This window comes from Populus alba, chromosome 5 (genome assembly GCF_005239225.2).
Source record: "Populus alba chromosome 5, ASM523922v2, whole genome shotgun sequence".
NCBI lineage: Eukaryota > Viridiplantae > Streptophyta > Magnoliopsida > Malpighiales > Salicaceae > Populus > Populus alba.
The window spans coordinates 3,979,474-3,997,409 of record NC_133288.1 but is presented as its reverse complement, the minus strand read 5'-3'; the positions used below and the strand labels follow the sequence as shown (position 1 = coordinate 3,997,409).

Below are 17,936 nucleotides of genomic sequence, written 5' to 3'. Positions count from 1 at the left end.
GTAATATCATCAACAGAGAGAGGAGCATCAATGAGTGCAAGCTCATCGGCAATAGACTTGATAGAATAAAGAAATTTTGTGACAGTGTGTGTTCCATGATGAATGAGAATGAGATCCTATTTGAGTTGCATGACTTGTGTTCTAGAACGACTGGCATAAAGCTTGGTCAGTTTGTTCCAAGCTTAAGAGGATGTTTTGGAAGCTACTATGAAAGATATCACAGAATCAGACACCAAAGTAAGAATAGCATTCAAAATTAATTTGTCATGTCGAAACCAGTGAGTAGAGGCAACAGTAGGTGCTGCATCAGGATTTGTGGACAGGGGACATGTGAGTGTACCATCAATATAACCATATAGGTTGTAGCCGAGAAGGAGGGACTCAAACTGTGCATACCAAGAGGGATAATTGGTTGGTGTGAGTCAAGTGGTAATCTACTATGTGGCATTAATAGCAATAGGGGGAGAGGCTGAGGAGGCCATTGCAGAAGCGAAAGAAGAGAAAAAAAATCAAAGAACTCGTTGGAGCAAAGAGAGCTCTGATACCATATAGAGAAGATAAGAAGCAGATTAATGAGATAACTTCACACACTTTTTCATTTACATTGTGCATGTATAAATACAAGATTGAAGAGCTTATTAAGCCTGAAGCTTTGCTATTCTGTAACTAACTGCAAGTTGTCCATGATTCAAACATTCAAATTAAACGTAAGGATTTGATTCCGGTGAATGAGGATTTTGTGGAGGAACTGATATTGTTGGATGAGTGATTTATGGGAGAGTGATGACTTTCCTTATAGCCTTTACAATCAAATTGCAAACAAACAGAGAATATATCATTTATCATAGTTAAGGTGCATTTATTTGAAAAATATCTTTTATATTTGAAATATATATATATATATATATAGTAATAAATTATCAATAGAAAATATTTTTTCCATCACAAAACTATTAACTCATGGTTAAATGTTCCTAATAATATTTTTCAATCTCTTTAATCATCATTACCATTATTACATCACCATCATCTTCATCACAGCTTCTTCACCTTCATTATCATTACTTGCTAACATAAACATTACTAAAACTATATGAATTTATTATTATTATTATCATCAACAAGATCACAAGTGTAACATCATTAATATCATAGCTACAAGGAAATTCTTTTTTTTTTTTTAATATCGTGATGTTTTTAAATTAAAAGAGATTAAGGACAACAAAGCCTTTAGAGGCTTATAAATGGGTATAAATGAATAAGAGGTATTGTGGTAATTCAACAAGCTTGATAAATATAAAAAGAAAAAAAAAGAGGGATTTGAAAATTTAAGAGATAACCAGCAGGAGAGAAAAGGGAAAGAAGAAGGAGAAGAGAAAAGAGGGAAATTAGAAGGGAAATAGAAAGGAGTTGAAAATCTAAGATTTATGCTTTAATGTGTTTAATATGTTTTATTTAGCTTTAAATTTCTATTTTGATGAATGATTAGGGTTTTGAAGATTTTATTTTGCGTTGATTGATGAATTAATTTTAATGTTATGGGTTGATTATTGTGGGTAATGAGTTAATTAGTTAGTTTTAAGATCTTGTAGGTAAAGATGATTTTGAGTTATGACTTGTGTAAATGGTGAATTTTGAGTTAGAAATCTGGAAAGGACAGTAGGTTTTCTGTTTAAATTCTGGGTTTGAGGTTGAAGATGACAAAATTTCGGTTTGGTCCCTCAATTTGTGAAAATTGCAGTTTAGTCCCCAAATTTTGGAAAAAATACAAATTGGTCCCTGGAGCATATTCTGAGATTCCGGACAGAATAAAAGATGAATTATGGGCAGAATTCCAGTATAGTTATGAAATTTTAACACATTTAATTTGGTCCTCCCATTTTAGAAAAATTACAATTTGACCCTAAAAATATGATAAATTCCAGATTGGTCCCTAGCTATAATATTAGCTTTTTCAGATTGGTTTGATGGATAAATAAGGTTTATTTAGTGAATTATTATCAAGTCTTATTATTTGTTTTATTATGGATTAGATTCGGAAAAACCGTTAATTTTTGAGTTTTTAGGAAACATAACTAGTTTAGTCTAAAAACATATAGGGTTATGAAATATACCCTTAGATAAGTGTATTAAATAGGTTATATGTTCTTTTGAGTTATTTTTTAATATATCTCATTTGTATTCAGATAATCATGATATTCGACCGGCGGAACATTAGTAGGATTTCCTTCGGTATCTGCTTTTGAGTTATGTTTGCTTTCGAGTCAGGTGAGTGGATAATTTTCCATATGCATGAGTAATATTATAAATATTTGAGTTGTTAATATAAATTGGATCATGTTTCTTGATAATATATATGTTGATTATTATTCTTGTTACGATAAAGCATGATCAATAGTTGAATCTAAATTCTTAATATGAACCAACATATATTTTGAATTGATAGCTCCTCATTTGATTGATGTCATGAGTTGAGTCTTGAGATATGAATATGTCTATTTGATTATGATTATAAACCTATGGTATGCCAGTCAAAATACCCATGCTAATAGGGTATTGTTAGTCTTTCTGAATATCGTATCCGAACCCTAGTTGGTGATGTAGAACAGTCTACAGGAGGGGAGGAAGAGCAGATTGCAGGATATAATATCATTGCAGAGAAATCAGAAACTACAGTTACCATTGGAGTATCCTTCTACCAGATTGCCTCCTTATTTAGGAGTCCTAATTAATGTCGTAATATCAGGATTTATTTACTTTTCCAGCTATAGTATTTGCTTTCTTTATTCTAGTTATTTCTTTCCTAAACAATTATATTCCTAGTCGAATTAGGATTTACAGCCTATATAAAGGCTGCCTCTTTTAATTGTAAGGCACTTTTGAATTCAATAAAGTACTTTCTCTTAGAGAATTTTAAATTCTGAACTCGTAGATTTGAGTGTAATTTTGGTTTAAGGATTCGAATGATTTTTCCCAGAAATAGATGGTGTCCTATTTCCACAGAAGCTTCCGCTACGTCAGTTGGTATCAGAGCAGGCCTAATCCTGTTAGATGGAAAACCCACACAACAAAAGCGAAACCCTTGGCGGTGGTGACCGCGAGGACAATTTGGTTATAGGGGTTGAATTCAGAATTTTCCAGCATGAGACACAACAAACCTTATGTGATATCCAAGCAGCCCTTGCTAGGTTGACAGCAGGAAATAATCAAGGGATCAACAATCCCCAAGTCATCAACATTGTCGCACCCCAAAAAAATCTGACGCGCGGCATCGGCTGGCGATTTTTATCGTTTTTGCGTTTGCTTTGAATTTGGTTCGTTGGAGTCGCCACCTAGTAATTCATTGAGGGCTACTAGGAAACCTGATGTACTGGTCTTGTCATAGATCGCGGCTAAGGGACTGGTTGTGGTTAGGGAAGGTATTAGCACCCCTAACGCACCCTACCTGAGGTAAGCTGCTTTGTGTTCTAATGTGATTTGAAAATTTAAAATATTAATTAAATTCTAAGGCTTGAATAAATCAGTTATTAAATCCCCGAATATACAACTTGACTTTGTTTGTCCTTGAGATATTTAACCATATTTAAATTAACAATTAATTATTTTTGTCCTTTTTTTTATAATTCAATAACATAAAAAAAAAAACAAACACACACAAACATTTCTTTTTTCTTTTTTTTATTTATCACTTTCTCTATCTTTTCTTTTCTTTTCTTTTACATCCATATTTACAAAGTACCAAAAATTCAAAACTAAATAAAAATTACATTACATAATTTAAAATTTACAAAACAGTCCCTAAAATTCTAGAAATTGCAGGGAAGGACTTCTGCACCCGCAGGAACAGTAACGGCGCGTCTTCCCATGCGCCATCGTCACTGGCGGCGCGTGGGTTCACGCGCCGCGCTGGAAAACCTGGAAAAACAGAGGCGCCTGGAGCGGCTTCTTCTCCTCTTCCTTTCCTCGCCGGCGGTGAAGGTCACCGCCACCTGCAACAACAAGAAAGACACACAAAGAGCAGTCGATTTTAGTTTTTTAGATCTGTTCAAGTTCTCTTCAGATCTGTCCCGTGCGGGTCTTTTGGATCTGCCTCGCTGCAGATCGGTCATCCTTTTCCTCTCCTCAGTTTCAGGTGGCTAGCAGGGAAGAGGAAAACGACTGAGAAGGGGCTGTCACCGCTGGGGCTGTTCGGCCGCTGCTGTGGTCGTCACTGGGTTCTTTAGTTGCGGGGAGATCGGGTGCTACTGTGGAGGAGCTACTGCTGTTGGAGGACGGCATTGATGGTTCGGAGGAGGAGGAGACGCTGCTGAGAGGGGGGAGGGTCTGGTGTTGGTCAGCCGAAGAAGGGCTGCTGCTAACCGGTTGAAGGAGAAACAGCTGAGAGGGGAAGATTTGTGGGAATCGGGAAGGTCCCTCTGATTTTCAACCGAAAATAGAGGCCTGGCCGAGAGAGGGGTGAGGGAGACAGTGAGGGCTAAAAAACGGGAGAGAACTGTGATGGAGGGGGCTGAGCTTGGTTGTTTCAGTGGGGAAGAAGCAGAAGAGAAAATGGCGATGAAAGGGGAGAGGGTGGCCGGATCTTTTGGTTTCAAGAGGGAGAACCGTGGGGGAGATGAATCAAACGGCTGAGGGGGGAGAAGAAATTCCGGCCGGGGGCTGCTGTTTTTTGGCAGGTTTAAGGAAGAAGAGAAAAATAAAAAATCAAAGGAGTGGGGGGCTCCGGCGGCTGCCTTTGGAAAAAAAATGGGAGAAGATAGGTTTAGGGTGGGTTTTTTTGTATTTTCTAGTGTTTCCAAAATTACCCCCCCCCCTTGTAAGTGTAGGAAACCAGTATGTATAGGCAAAAAATATTGCCAAGTTTTCAAAATTGGTCCCTTAACTTTTTTTGTAAGATTTGATTTTTCTTGTTTTTTTGTATTTTTTTGAAAACGAGCAATATCAACGTCGACTCAAATGCGGAAAATCAATGATTTTAAAAATGACGCGTGAAAAGTTGAACACATTCGAAAAATCTTTTTTTTTTAAATTTAAATTCTTTTTAGACGACGTTGAAAATGCTAAAATGACAAAAATATATTAAAAAACATATTTTTTTGGATTTTCTTTGTTTTTCTCTATTTTTGAAATTTTTTGAAAATATATCAAAAACAGTGGTCAAAAAATGGGTTGCAACAAACATCACAGAGAAAGGGCTGAAAGTTGTGAACGCCCTCCAAGAATCCTACGAAGGCAACCAGTCTATGAGGACAGCCTAAGTGAGGATGAAGAAGAAGCTGAAGTTATACTCTGGGGAAACCGGAGAGGATACCAAAGGGAACCAGACTGACAGATGTTTCGAATGAAGATGGACCTGCCTAATTTTAATAGACAACTTCAGATTGAAGGGTTCCTTGATTGGTTGGTATTAGTCGAGAGGTTCTTTGATTATATGGACATTCCTGAAGATAAGAAGGTGAAGTTAGTCGCATATAGACTATTAGGGGGAGCTTATGCCTAGTGGGAGTAACTACAAAGTACCCAGCTGTGACAAGGGAAGGGGATGGTTCAAACATGGACTAAAATGAAACGACTATTACGTTCCCATTATCTACCACCAGATTACGAGCTAATTTTGTTTAAACAGTATTAGGAATGTAGACAAGAAGCCAGAACCGTTGAAGCTTTCCTGGAAGAATTCCACATGCCATCATCACGAAATAATCTGCTGGAAACAGAGGCACAACAAGTTGCCAAGTTTGTTGGAGGTCTGCGTTGGGCCATACAGGATCGTGTGGCGATGCAAACAGTTTACACTCTAACAAAAGTCGTTGCAATGGCTATTAAGGCAGAGACCCAATTAGATAGATCAAAGGAAATGGTTGGGACCAGGAATCCATTTGATAATAATAGAGCAACAGTCAACAAAGGAAAGGCCCCGATGACCCTGACGACCTCAACAACCCAACCCTCATTCTCTAACACTATACAGGGAACAAGCAGCAATGGAGCACCAACAAAGCCTACCAATACCATTCCATCCGAGGTGACGCCCAGAAATCCTTATGCTCGTCTAGGATCGAATAATGTTATAGATGTGGATAGCCAGGACACCGTTCCAACCAGTGTCCAAGAAGGAGTACCGTGAACTTAATAGAGCCAGAAGAAGAGTGCCTCTTCGACACAGAGAAAGATTATAACGAAGCAGCCTATACATATGAAAAAGAAGAAGAAGAAGAAGTAATAGGAGGCGTCGAGGGATAACTATTGTCGTGGTCGCTTGTAGTTCAGCGGCTACTGTTGGCACCAAAACGAGAAAAACCCTCTTAGCAGCATAATATATTCAGAACCAGGTGCACCGTGAACAAGAGGGTCTGTGATATTATCATTGACACTGGCAGTAGCAAAAATATAGTATCAAAAGCAATGGTTACTAAGTTGGGATTGCAAATCGAGAAGCATCCTGCACCATATAAAATTGGTTGGATCAAATGTGGCACTGAAGTAAAGGTAACTGAAGTCTGCCACATTAAATTCTCAATTTGGAAGAATTATATAGATGAGGTTACATATGACGTGGTGGAAATGGATGCCTGCCATGTAATTTTGGGACGCTCCTGGTAGTATGTTGTAGACGCCACTTATAGAGGTCGTGACAAAGTTTATGTCTTCATGAAGGGGGTTAAAGGTCGTTCTAGGTCCTATAAAAGAAGAGCTTGCCAGCATTAAACCGAAGCCACAAGGAAAACCAGTATTGCTAGTGGACAGGGGCAAATTCATGGAAGAGACTAAGGAAGCCAAAGAGATTTTTTCCGCAGTAGTAAAAGGAGAAGTTGGCAGGGATCATATTGACATTCCACCTATAGTGTTGCCATTACTGGAGGAATTTCATAAGGTTATACCGTCAGACCTACCTAATGGGTTACCTCCTGTACGAGACATACAACATCAGATCGATTTCATGCTAGGAGCTAGTTTTGCCTAATCACCCCCATTACCGGATGAATCCCAAAGAAAGTCAGGTTCTGCAAGCACAGGTAAAAGAAATGATTAAGAAAGGACTAGTACATGAGAGCGTGAGCCCTTGTGCAGTACCAGCCTTGTTAGTGCCAAAGAAAGATGGTAGTTAGTGCATGTGCATCGATAGCCGGCCAATCAACAAGATCATTGTTAAATATAAGTTCCCTATCCCTCAATTAGAAGATATGCTAGACATGTTATCCAGATCCAAAGTCTTTTCAAAACCTGATTTGCGAAGCAGGTACTATCAAATTCGGATCAGACTAGGAGATAAGTGGAAGACTACTTTTTAAAAAAATGAGGGCTTATATGAGTGGTTAGTAATGCTATTCGGACTAACCAATGCACCCAGTACTTTCATGCGGTTTATAAACCAGGTATTGAAACCTATCACTGGAAAATTTATGGTTGTATACTTCGATGATATATTAATCTACAGCCAAACCCAATCTGACCATGTTGCGTACTTGAAGGAAGTGCTTAAAATTCTGCAGCAAAATAAGTTATACGTTAATTTGAAAAAGTGTAGCTTTATGACGAGTAGCTTGCTATTCTTGGGGTTCGTAATAAGTGCCGATGGAATTAAGGTAGATGAAGAAAAGATTTACGCCATTCGAGATTGGCCGACTCCCCGAATATCTACTCATTTAGTTGTTCAATTCACCCTCTCATTATTTATCTTTTCAGGCTTATAGTTTGTTAGCAGGTCACTTTTGTTAGACCTTCAAAACCTGCTTTTTTGGTTGTAATTTGTACATTTTCTTTTATGTCTAGTTAGTGCTCTACAAATATGAATTTATATGAACTCTTGTATTAAGACAATCAAATTATATTATGAAGTTTATTTTATTATTAGTGTTGTATTGAACTCTAATTGAGTTTTGAATGATAAGTTTGTATACAAGTTTAGGTTCGCATAGGTATGGAACCTTGGAAAGAAACCTTGTCTATGTTCTAGTCATGGATCCAGGATTCGAGTCGAGACAAATATCATAGCATTTTTTTTCTTTTTCATAGCACATTTGTAATAAATAAATTATAAAGCTCCTCCAATCAGCAACCATGGCATGAAGCTGGTGAGAGAAGAAGCTTTTGCTGAGAAGAGCAGGTCAGCAAATGCTAGGTTGTCCCTTGACTCAGTCCTTGCCGTGACCACCTCAGTTGTACTCTGAATAATGTCGTACAGTGGAACTGATCATAAAATCAACGGTCCAATTTGTTCCACTTTTCAGTTTTAATATTCAAGGGATTGTTAGTTACGCAACATGTAGAGATGCTCTTTCGTTAGAAACTGAGGTTGCTAGCTAGGCTTTAGCATTTGAGGGACATTAGTACAAGCAAGCAAGTTGTTCTGTCTTGCCCTAGTATTATGGCAGGGTAATTGCCGAGTTTTTTCAGTGACTTGACTGCATTGACTTTGAAAGCATACAAGTAAGCGCAAGGATTTCCACTAATTGGTAGGGAAACGCGGTGGATTTTATGGCTAGACTTTCATGTTCTGAGTGCCTGGCTCGACTGCTGGAACCCAAAGAAAGAGACTGGAGTGCTGGAACAATAGACATCCTTATATTGACACTCCCATACCACACAAGAGCTAAATCCCTATCCATGGCTTCTATCATCTTTTTTCTTCTTCTCGCCTTATCTTTTACAGCTTCAGCTCAAAGACAGACCAATATTACCCTCGGATCTTCTCTAACACCTATCACAAACTCCTCATGGTTGTCACCTTCCGGTCTTTATGCTTTCGGATTTTTCCGACAACGCGACGGCTATTCTATAGGGGTTTTTCTTTCCGGGATTTCACTACAGACTGTTGTGTGGGCTGCTAGAAGGGATGATGCCCCAGTCCCCAGTAATGCGACCTTGCTCTTCACCAGAAATGGCAGGGTTGTCTTGACATCAGCACAAGGGGGTGAGACTTCGATAGTTTCTGCTTCCCAGCCAGCTTCTTTAGCTTCTATGTCTGATTCAGGCAACTTTGTGCTATATAATTCTGATCGCGAGATTATATGGCAGAGTTTTGACCACCCAACAGATACCCTTTTGCCAACTCAACAGCTCAGAGCAGGGGCAGAGCTGGTTTCTCCTGTTTCAGAAACTGAACTCTCAACTGGTATTTACCGGCTCAAGATGCAAACTGATGGCAACCTTGTGCAGTATCCTGTTAATACTCCAGATACAGCTACATATGCTTATTTTGCATCTGGTACTAATGGAGATGATGTGACTCTAAATCTTGATCCGGATGGCCGTCTCTACCTTCTCAATTCCACAGGTTTCAACATAAAAAACATTGCAGATGGAGGATATCCCACGAAAGAAACAATTAATATTATGAAACTTGATGCTGATGGGATTTTCAGATTATATTCACAAAATCTAACACTGAATGGAAACTGGTCAGCTGTGTGGTATTCCACAAGAGATAAGTGCCAACCCAAGGGATCATGCGGTCTTAATGGATATTGTGTTGTGAAGGATCAGGAAGCTGAATGTATTTGTCTTCCTGGATTTAAGTTTGTTACCCAGGGAAATTGGACTTCTGGCTGTGAGAGGGATTTCGATGCTGAAAGTTGCAAGGACAAGAATGGAAGTAGCGCATACACCATGGAAGAGCTGTCTAATATTGTCTGGGAAGATGTTTCATACTCCGTTTTGTCATCAACAACGAAAGACAATTGTAAGCAAGCCTGTTTGGAAGACTGTAACTGTGAAGCAGCATTATTCACTGATGGGCAGTACTGCAGAAAGCAAAGGTTTCCTTTGATATTTGGGAGGAGAAACATAGAAAGTTCGAACTTGGCTGTCGTCAAGGTGGGAAGACCCATATCCACCATGGACAGAAAAGAGCCTATAACCGAGAAGAAGAACCTTGGCACTGGCAGGACAATCCTAATAATAAGTGGTTCATTTGTTGCTTTTGGGCTTGCTATGGTGGCGATTTTCGGAATCATCGTTTACAGATATCATGTATTGTCATATAAAAGGGTGCCCAATAATGATGGTACTGCATTGAATGAGGTATTTGCTCCTCGAGCTTTCACTTATGCAGAGCTAGAAAATATTACTGGTGGTTTCAAGGAAGAAATTGGCAGGGGATCATTTGGGACAGTTTATAAAGGGATACTATCAAGTACTCGGAAGGTTGTTGCTGTCAAGAGACTGGAGAAAGTTCTAGCTGAAGGGGAAAGAGAATTTCAGAATGAGATGAAAGTCATTGGGAAAACACATCACAGAAACCTAGTCCGTCTGCTCGGCTATTGCCATGATGAACATCACAGGCTCCTGGTATACGAGTACATGAGCAATGGCTCCCTTGCTGACACACTCTTCTCACTTGAAAAACGACCTTGCTTCCCTGAAAGGTTGGAAATTGCTCGCAACATTGCAAGGGGTATTGTTTATCTACATGAAGAGTGCGACACTCAGATCATCCACTGTGATATAAAACCTCAGAATATACTAATAGATGAAAGCAGGTGCCCCAAAGTTTCTGACTTTGGATTGGCAAAGTTGCTGAAGTCAGACCAAACTAAAACCTTCACGGGAATCAGAGGGACGAGGGGATATGTAGCACCAGAATGGCACCGGAATATGCCGGTGACAGTTAAAGCAGATGTTTATAGCTTTGGAGTTATGTTGTTGGAGATCACATGTTGCCGAAAGAATGTGGATTCGAGTCTTCCAGAGGATGAAGCTGTTCTCGAACAGTGGGTTTACCAATGTTTTCTGGACGGTGATATGGACAAACTAGTGGGTGATGAAATCGTCGAAAAGAAACAGTTAGATAGGATGGTTAAAGTGGGACTTTGGTGCACTCTTGATGAGCCATCCCTCCGCCCTTCAATGAAAAAGGTACTCCTCATGTTGGAGGGGACAGTAGAAATCCCAATCCCTCCAAGTCCTACTTCTTTTTTTACTGCCATATGAGCTGCGTTTTGTGGTTCGGAATAAGAGATTCATCTGCAGAGTGGTATTTTATTTTTCAGGTCATGTATTCCTTTTCTTTATAAAATTGCTATTTCGTACTGAGTTCCTTTATGTTTATGCAGCATAGCTTCCTGTTGATTTTTCTTCTAATGTTAATGCCTGTAAAGTTGTTTCCCACCTTATCTCATGTATCGGGATTATGGCTGGAAAACTGAAACCTATATTTTGGCCAGGTTTCTAGATGGGTAATGCTATTCTCAAGTCTCAACAAATACTAGCAATATGTTCTTCAGAGTTGCAACAACTTGTATTGAGGATACTCCACTTCTGATAGATGATTCTTAATCAATAAGATTACTCCACTAAATATGTTTATGTTAAAAAGAAAAATTTCTTCCTTTGTTTCACTATCTCCATCAGATCTTCCTACACAGCGGAACTTAGCCTCCCCCTCCCATAATCCAGAGGAATAGAACAACCAACAGATCAGTTGGTGCATGAAAAAATGCTTAAACAGTGTGAAAAAGATAAATGTTTTCCTGGCCAAGTATGAGCCGAGACTTCTCTTGCTCCTGCAATAAACAAATTCTAGCCTTTTGTTCATGACACAATATCTGCACTCCATTCCTTTTATCACTAGAGAGTAATTTCATTTATAGGCGAATTACACAAAAATCAGGTAATAACAACAGCGGACCATAAACCTTAAATCTAGCATTATTAATGGCATAACAGCCAGAAGAATCAAAAGCTGGAGGGCAAAATAAGATAGTTTTCACAGCATGTCGCTAGGTATTAGCAAGCCTGTCGTGCAAAAGTATAGCTATAATGATCTCTTAGTGAAATTCATAAGAAAAAAGGGGGAAGAAATCATAAAGAAAAATGAGAACTAGAAAAACCATGGTGAAGATGAATAAATTAGCATCTAACTTGAATTTTCATGAAACATCGGTCATTATATTCATAAGTAACACTACAGCTTCTGTACTTACAAAGATTATTGCTTCAGTGTGAGGTAGAAGAAACAAAACTACAGACCAAAGTATTTTAAACATCAGCGTGGACTAGGAATGTTGTCCTATCCAAATACCTTGTGTTCAGTATAAGATCATGTAAATCATATCTCTTGTTAAAGAAAGCACACTGAACCTCTCTTCTTTTTTTTAATCAGCAGCATTTGGACACTTTCTCCAAAGCATCAAAAACATTTTGTAGAGTTACCTCCTCCACAATCACCACCTTGTCTCTCGATTTAGAACCAGAGCCTATGGATACCTGCCTCCGCTTCACCCCCAACACCTGTTGGTTGAGAGAACCAAACTTGTGAACCTTTTTTGTACTAAAACAGAGGAGGTTCTCTATATAAATGCAAGATATCACGACAAGAAATTGTTAATTTTCATAAATAACTCTCTTCAGTTATTCAACCATGTTTACAGTTGTGATTGAACAGTAAACACCTCATTATTATTTTTTCAGAAGATTAAATGCTCTAAATCACACTTATCCTATGGAAGAGAAGCTTTTCATCTACTATTGGGCTAAGCCAGGGATCCCAGTTGATTATATCACTCATGAAATCGCATCCTCTCTCTTAATGCATTTAGTCTTTCATCCTCTTTCAATTTCAAACTCTTCCTAGCAATTCATGGTTTCAAAAGGGCAGTAAAAAAATTATTATTACCATATGCGTTCAAAATTAACTCAATCCTCAACTTGCATCAAATACTTACACCAACTTGATGAAATAGGAAAATGCCAGATACACTATCATAATAAAAACTCCCAATAGAAGTTAACAAAGTGCCAGCATAACCCTCTTTCAAAATCCCAAAAAAAGCATCAATATTTGACTACTTCCAAATACTCTACATTAAGCACATTGATGCTGTTTTCCAACTCATTGCGCATGTCTAGAATCCAGCAAATCCATCATCAAAATACTGATAGGCTAAATATAAAGACTATAGATTCACCATTCCTTTTGCATGCAAGCCCAAAGACAAAAATAAAACCCTCTCTAATTAATTCATGAACCGTAAGAATCTGTTCTACCGTTTCTCTCCAAAAAAATATTAAAAGGCCACTTTCATCCCCCACCCTCATGCTACAAGTCTCCTTTCCTCTAGAAAATTCAGCCAAAACTGTACCAACTCAAAATATTTCTCTCCATATCCATAGTACCAAAACATCAAAAATTTTGACAGGCATTGATTAGCATCACACATGCCTGTAAAATTTGATGAACCGTAAGAATCCGTTCTACCGTTTCTCTCCAAAAAAATAAAAAATAAAAAATAAAAAGGCCACTTTCATCCCCCGCCTTCATACTACAAGTCTCCTTTCCTCTAGAAAATTCAGCCAAAACTGTAACAACTCAAAATATTTCTCTCCATATGCGTAGTACCAAAACATCAAAAAAATTGACAGGTATTGATTAACATCACACATGCCTGTAAAATTTGATGAACCGTAAGAATCCGTTCTACCGTTTCTCTACAAAAAAAAAAAAAAAAAAAAAAAAGAGGCCACTTTCGTCCCCCGCCCTCATGCTACAAGTCTCCTTTCCTCTAGAAAATTCAGCCAAAATTGTACCAACTCAAAATATTTCTCTCCATATGCGTAGTACCGAAACATCAAAAAAAATTGACAGGCATTGATTAACATCACACATGCCTGTAAAATTCTCGAAAATTAAGCCAATAATCATCAATCACGAAACATTAAAAACGAATAACCAACTTATAACGTAAGGAAAATTAAAAAAAAAAAAAAAAAAAAAACTTACAGAGCTAATGTAATCAAGAAGTGCAGCATTAGCTTCACCATCTTTAGCAGGTGCATCTATTTGCACTCCCACCGCTTCATCACTCAAATCTACATACAATATCAGGAAGAAGAAAAAAAATTAAAGTTTTAATTTTTTAACCTAAACAAGAATCAAAACAGTCCTTTTGCATGTGTGTATAGACCCACCAGTGATGGAGGCGGATTTGGAACCGGGTTTGGCGTGGATGGTGATGGCGACGGAGGAAGGAGGGACTGCACGTATGCAAGATGGGAAATTGTTTTGGGGACTTGGGGCTGTGGGTTTGACTGAGTTGACACGGCCCGAGTTTGCCTTCGCTTTTTCCTTTCTTGCCTGGAGCCATTTTTTTTTACTTTTTCCTTTTCTTGTTTTTTGCTCTAAGGTTTTGGTAAGCATAAAGGGGGGTTTTAATGAAAATACAGAGAAAGAGAGAGAGGGGGCATTATTTCATAAAATTAAAAGTATTTGAAGCGATAAAGTATTTAAAAACGCGGTTGAAATTATATTTTTATAAAATTTAAAAATAAATTATTAAAATTTAATACTGTTTATATATTCTAAATCGTTTTGATATATTAATGTTAAAAATAATTTTTAAAAAATAAAAAAAATCATGCAAAAGCCGTCCATGATGTGGCTATGATGGAAGAGGTGGAAACCTGCGTGGAATGCTTTCGAGCTACATCAGGATTCCTTACAGGCACAAAACTCTCTATCTCTTTCTCTATGGCAGTCATTCCCTTTACAGGCCCAAAAGCCAAAGGTCCATGAAGGCTGAAGAAAAGGGGTGCTTTACAAGAAAATGCATGGTGGAGAGAGTATACCCATCAACTTCTCGTAGACACATTAGCCTTCACAGGACCAAACAAAGCTCAAAACTAACCAGTTAGCCAACCATACAAACAAAGATCAGGAACCAGATGTGATGAGATATGCAGGTAGAAAATTAACAAGCTGGTCATGCCTCGCCATTCACAAAAATCTCTCTACAAAGTACACACTCCACAACGGATGAACAAACACAGAACATTAAGATGAATTACTGGAAGCAAAAGTACCCTAATGGTGACAAATTTTCGTCCACAAACGAAGCCATCGTGGAAGAGTTGAGCATGGCTAAGGTTGCACAAAAAATTAAAACATTGTACGGGCAACCCCATGGTCAAGCCTAAGCAGACAATGGATCTAACATGTAATTTTGTCTAACCAATAATCTATAGATGCAAAGTACAACTACAGCAGCCTTAACAGATTATTTGTTGATTTTATCATCTAAGATCACAATCATTACAAGTCTCATCGTGAGCAAACCGGCTAGGAGCTGCTTAGTACCCAAAGCTTGCACCATACATGGAGCTATAACCCCCTGTATGGCCTGTGTGTTCTGGATTGGATGGTGGAGAAGCATACACTGAACTGTGAGAATAAGGATTATACCCCTGGTCAGCAGGCCCACCCGTTTGAGGCTGTGCTGGTGCTCCAGCTTCAGCCATGAAATTCTGCAACAGAAGAGCCACATCAGAACTGGTGCGATCCAATGAAATGCATATGCACTATTAAATCAAATGTTGGAAGTCCATCTCATTAAAAAAAACAGAACAATTTCTTTACATAAATGAGAATACAAATAACATCAGCAATTTCCATCTAGTAAAAGATTACTAGAGCCAGTCATTACATCAAAAGAAGAATTCAATTACGATTGTGTTCATCCACATGAACTAGGCCAACCACACATACACTATAAGAATCAACCATCATCCATCAAAACTTCAAATCTTCTTCCCCACACTAACTTCCTTTTATTGATGTCATTCTAAGCAAGAAATTTACTTGGCAGCTTCACACTATGAAGCCATAGTTATCAAACCTGGCCTAGCAAGTCAAACCAGTGACTCATCGACCTGGGCCTTGCTCGGGGTAGGTTTGCTTTGGAACCGCTTGGGGAGTTGACCTAGTCAAACCTGTTGATTAGGTGGCCTTGCTGATCAACACGCAACTCAGTCAAAACCCAGGTGATCAACTATTCTTTTTTCACCATTTAATTTTAAAAAAAAACAATTGCTAGCTAGCAAGCTACATAATCTTGTCCAGAACCTCCAATTCAAATCATGGAGACCTAACTAAAATTACACCTAGTGCACATGGATTTTTTTTAAAAATGTTTAATAGGCTCTTTCTATTATACAAAATATGTTTGTATTTACTGACATAAACCTTCCTGCATCAGTTTCGCTTTTCCCAATATTGCATGCATGCATGTATGTACAGACACACTCTACATAATAGATGTCATAAACCTCAACAAATATTTTATGACATTCCTAGAGATACAACAATATCCCAACCTCCTATTGCAAGGTCCATTTGACAATATTTATCTCGAGTTAGTAAACCACTACACATGATAAATAGAAGCAAGCCTAGTCAAAATCCCATTTAAAGAATTCTTGCAAGCAAATTCCCATTCAGTATAAAATCAGCAGTATAAAAAACATATAGTCCAAATACGATATATCCAGAAAAGAGAGGGGAAGATCAATTTTAGTTAAAGAGATAAAGCACAGAATATTGCCTGTATCAGCTGCTGAGCTGTTTGGACTTGAGAAGCAGTTCCACTGATTTCAACTGTCATTGCCTCGGGAACACCTCTAGTTTCTTGTATAGTAACAGTTGCCCCACTAGCACGTCGAATGTAGCTATACTTGCACCAGCTGTCCCAATAACAGCTTTCAAGCATAAGATAATGGAATTTGCATTTGTTGTGTAATCTGCACAAGAACCCCGAAACCCATCAATCATTTTGAAACCTCAAAAAGTGCTGACCAGTGCCAGCAAGAAATACAGGATGAGGTTATTTGGTTTGGAAAATAATAAATAGAACTGTTTAATTTGCAATGGCAGAAAAAGTTCGTTAACCAAGCTAAAGATTATATTCTCATTTCAAAGCCTAAGAAAAATTACAGACCCATCCCAACCAAAAAAAAAACATGATACTGAGAAGAAATGATTGTAGACATCTTTGTATGTGATTTGTTTTAGCAGGTCTCTCATTCCACTACATTTACAGACCCATCCCAACCAAAAAAAAAACATGATACTGAGAAGAAATGATTGTAGACATCTTTGTGTGATTTGTTTTAGCAGGTCTCTCATTCCACTACATAATCTGTGCTAAAGATTATATTCTCATTTCAAAGCCTAAGAAAAATTACAGACCCATCCCAACCAAAAAAAAAACATGATACTGAGAAGAAATGATTGTAGACATCTTTGTATGTGATTTGTTTTAGCAGGTCTCTCATTCCATTACATTTACAGACCCATCCCAACCAAAAAAAAAACATGATACTGAGAAGAAATGATTGTAGACATCTTTGTGTGGTTTGTTTTAGCAGGTCTCTCATTCCACTACATAATCTGTGCTGTAAAACTACTATATGAACTCTTTTATGGAAAACTATAGCATTACGCAAAGCTTCCCGTAAGCACTACACCACCCTTGCCAACCCCAAGAAATCTGTGTCAATAACCCATCATCAATCTCTATCACGTTCAATCAACAACATTTTCCAAAACATGGACCCAGACAACAAAGGTCTATTCTAAAAAGCATGACAATTACTTTACACAATGATTGACGTTCCTTAACAAATGTGGGGGGAAAGAAAAGAAAAGAACATGTTTATATAGCACATAAAATCTAGTTTTTTTTCCTTTCTGCTTCACAAATCAGCATGTCATCCCACATCCTAACCATTCTCCACACAAGAAAATAGCATCTTAAATTTCCCTTGATGAGAGAGAGGGGTGAAAACAAAAGAGAATAAATAACCTGTGTGATTCATTGATGGTGCTGCTTGGGCATTTGATGATGCATGGCCCCCCATGGGAGTTTGTCTTCACCATATGCAGATATACCCTGATGAGGTTGTTTTCCATTGGGTGGCATGTCAGATGGAGGATAGTAATTGTCGAGTTGCCGCGGAGGTTGCATGTATTGGGATTTTGGCCATACCAGGTCCTCCAACAGGATTCAGAGGAAGGGATTGAGGTCCACCCCATGATTGATGTGGTGGCATTCTGTTCCATTGGAGGATTCGCCATTTGCATCTGATAAATAATATAAATCATTCCATAAGGCATATTCAGCCATAATACGATAAAGTCATTCCCAATATTAATGATAGAGGAGCTT

At 38.1% G+C, this 17,936-nt stretch overlaps 3 protein-coding genes across 3 annotated transcripts in view; 1 reads left to right on the top strand and 2 right to left on the bottom strand.

Annotated features, from left to right (window-relative positions):
- The first annotated feature begins 8,276 nt into the window (after positions 1–8,276).
- Positions 8,277–11,201, top strand: LOC118055673 (G-type lectin S-receptor-like serine/threonine-protein kinase LECRK3). The gene is made up of 2 exons (XM_073409096.1): positions 8,277–10,988; positions 11,163–11,201. Exon 1 carries the CDS (start codon positions 8,476–8,478, stop codon positions 10,927–10,929), a length of 2,454 nt encoding a protein of 817 aa, XP_073265197.1. The 5' UTR covers positions 8,277–8,475; the 3' UTR covers positions 10,930–10,988; positions 11,163–11,201.
- A 629-nt stretch (positions 11,202–11,830) lies between these two features.
- Positions 11,831–14,475, bottom strand: LOC118055670 (uncharacterized). Its single transcript, XM_035067615.2, has 4 exons — positions 14,398–14,475; positions 13,906–14,071; positions 13,718–13,806; positions 11,831–12,228 (listed from the first exon to the last, which is right to left on the bottom strand). Exons 1-4 carry the CDS (start codon positions 14,473–14,475, stop codon positions 12,097–12,099), a joined length of 465 nt encoding a protein of 154 aa, XP_034923506.2. The 3' UTR covers positions 11,831–12,096.
- A 202-nt stretch (positions 14,476–14,677) lies between these two features.
- The window catches only part of LOC118051484 (flowering locus K homology domain), an 8,345-nt gene continuing 5,086 nt past the window's right edge, over positions 14,678–17,936 (bottom strand). Inside the window, 3 exon segments of the mRNA XM_073409246.1 lie at positions 14,678–15,237; positions 16,314–16,441; positions 16,444–16,509. Coding sequence (XP_073265347.1) covers positions 15,064–15,237; positions 16,314–16,441; positions 16,444–16,509 — 368 coding nt within the window. The 3' untranslated portion in view covers positions 14,678–15,063.

Excerpts from the sequence above, each read along its gene's own strand:
- LOC118055670 (XM_035067615.2), bottom strand. The coding sequence starts at position 14,475 with ATGACTGCCATAGAGAAAGAGATAGAGAGTTTTGTGCCTGTAAGGAAT. Across the intron at positions 14,072-14,397 it reads CTCGAAAGCATTCCACGCAG|GCAAGAAAGGAAAAAGCGAA; the intron begins GTTTCCACCTCT and ends AAATGGCTCCAG. Across the intron at positions 12,229-13,717 it reads TTCTTGATTACATTAGCTCT|GTGTTGGGGGTGAAGCGGAG; the intron begins GTAAGTTTTTTT and ends CTCAACCAACAG.
- LOC118055673 (XM_073409096.1), top strand. The coding sequence starts at position 8,476 with ATGGCTAGACTTTCATGTTCTGAGTGCCTGGCTCGACTGCTGGAACCC.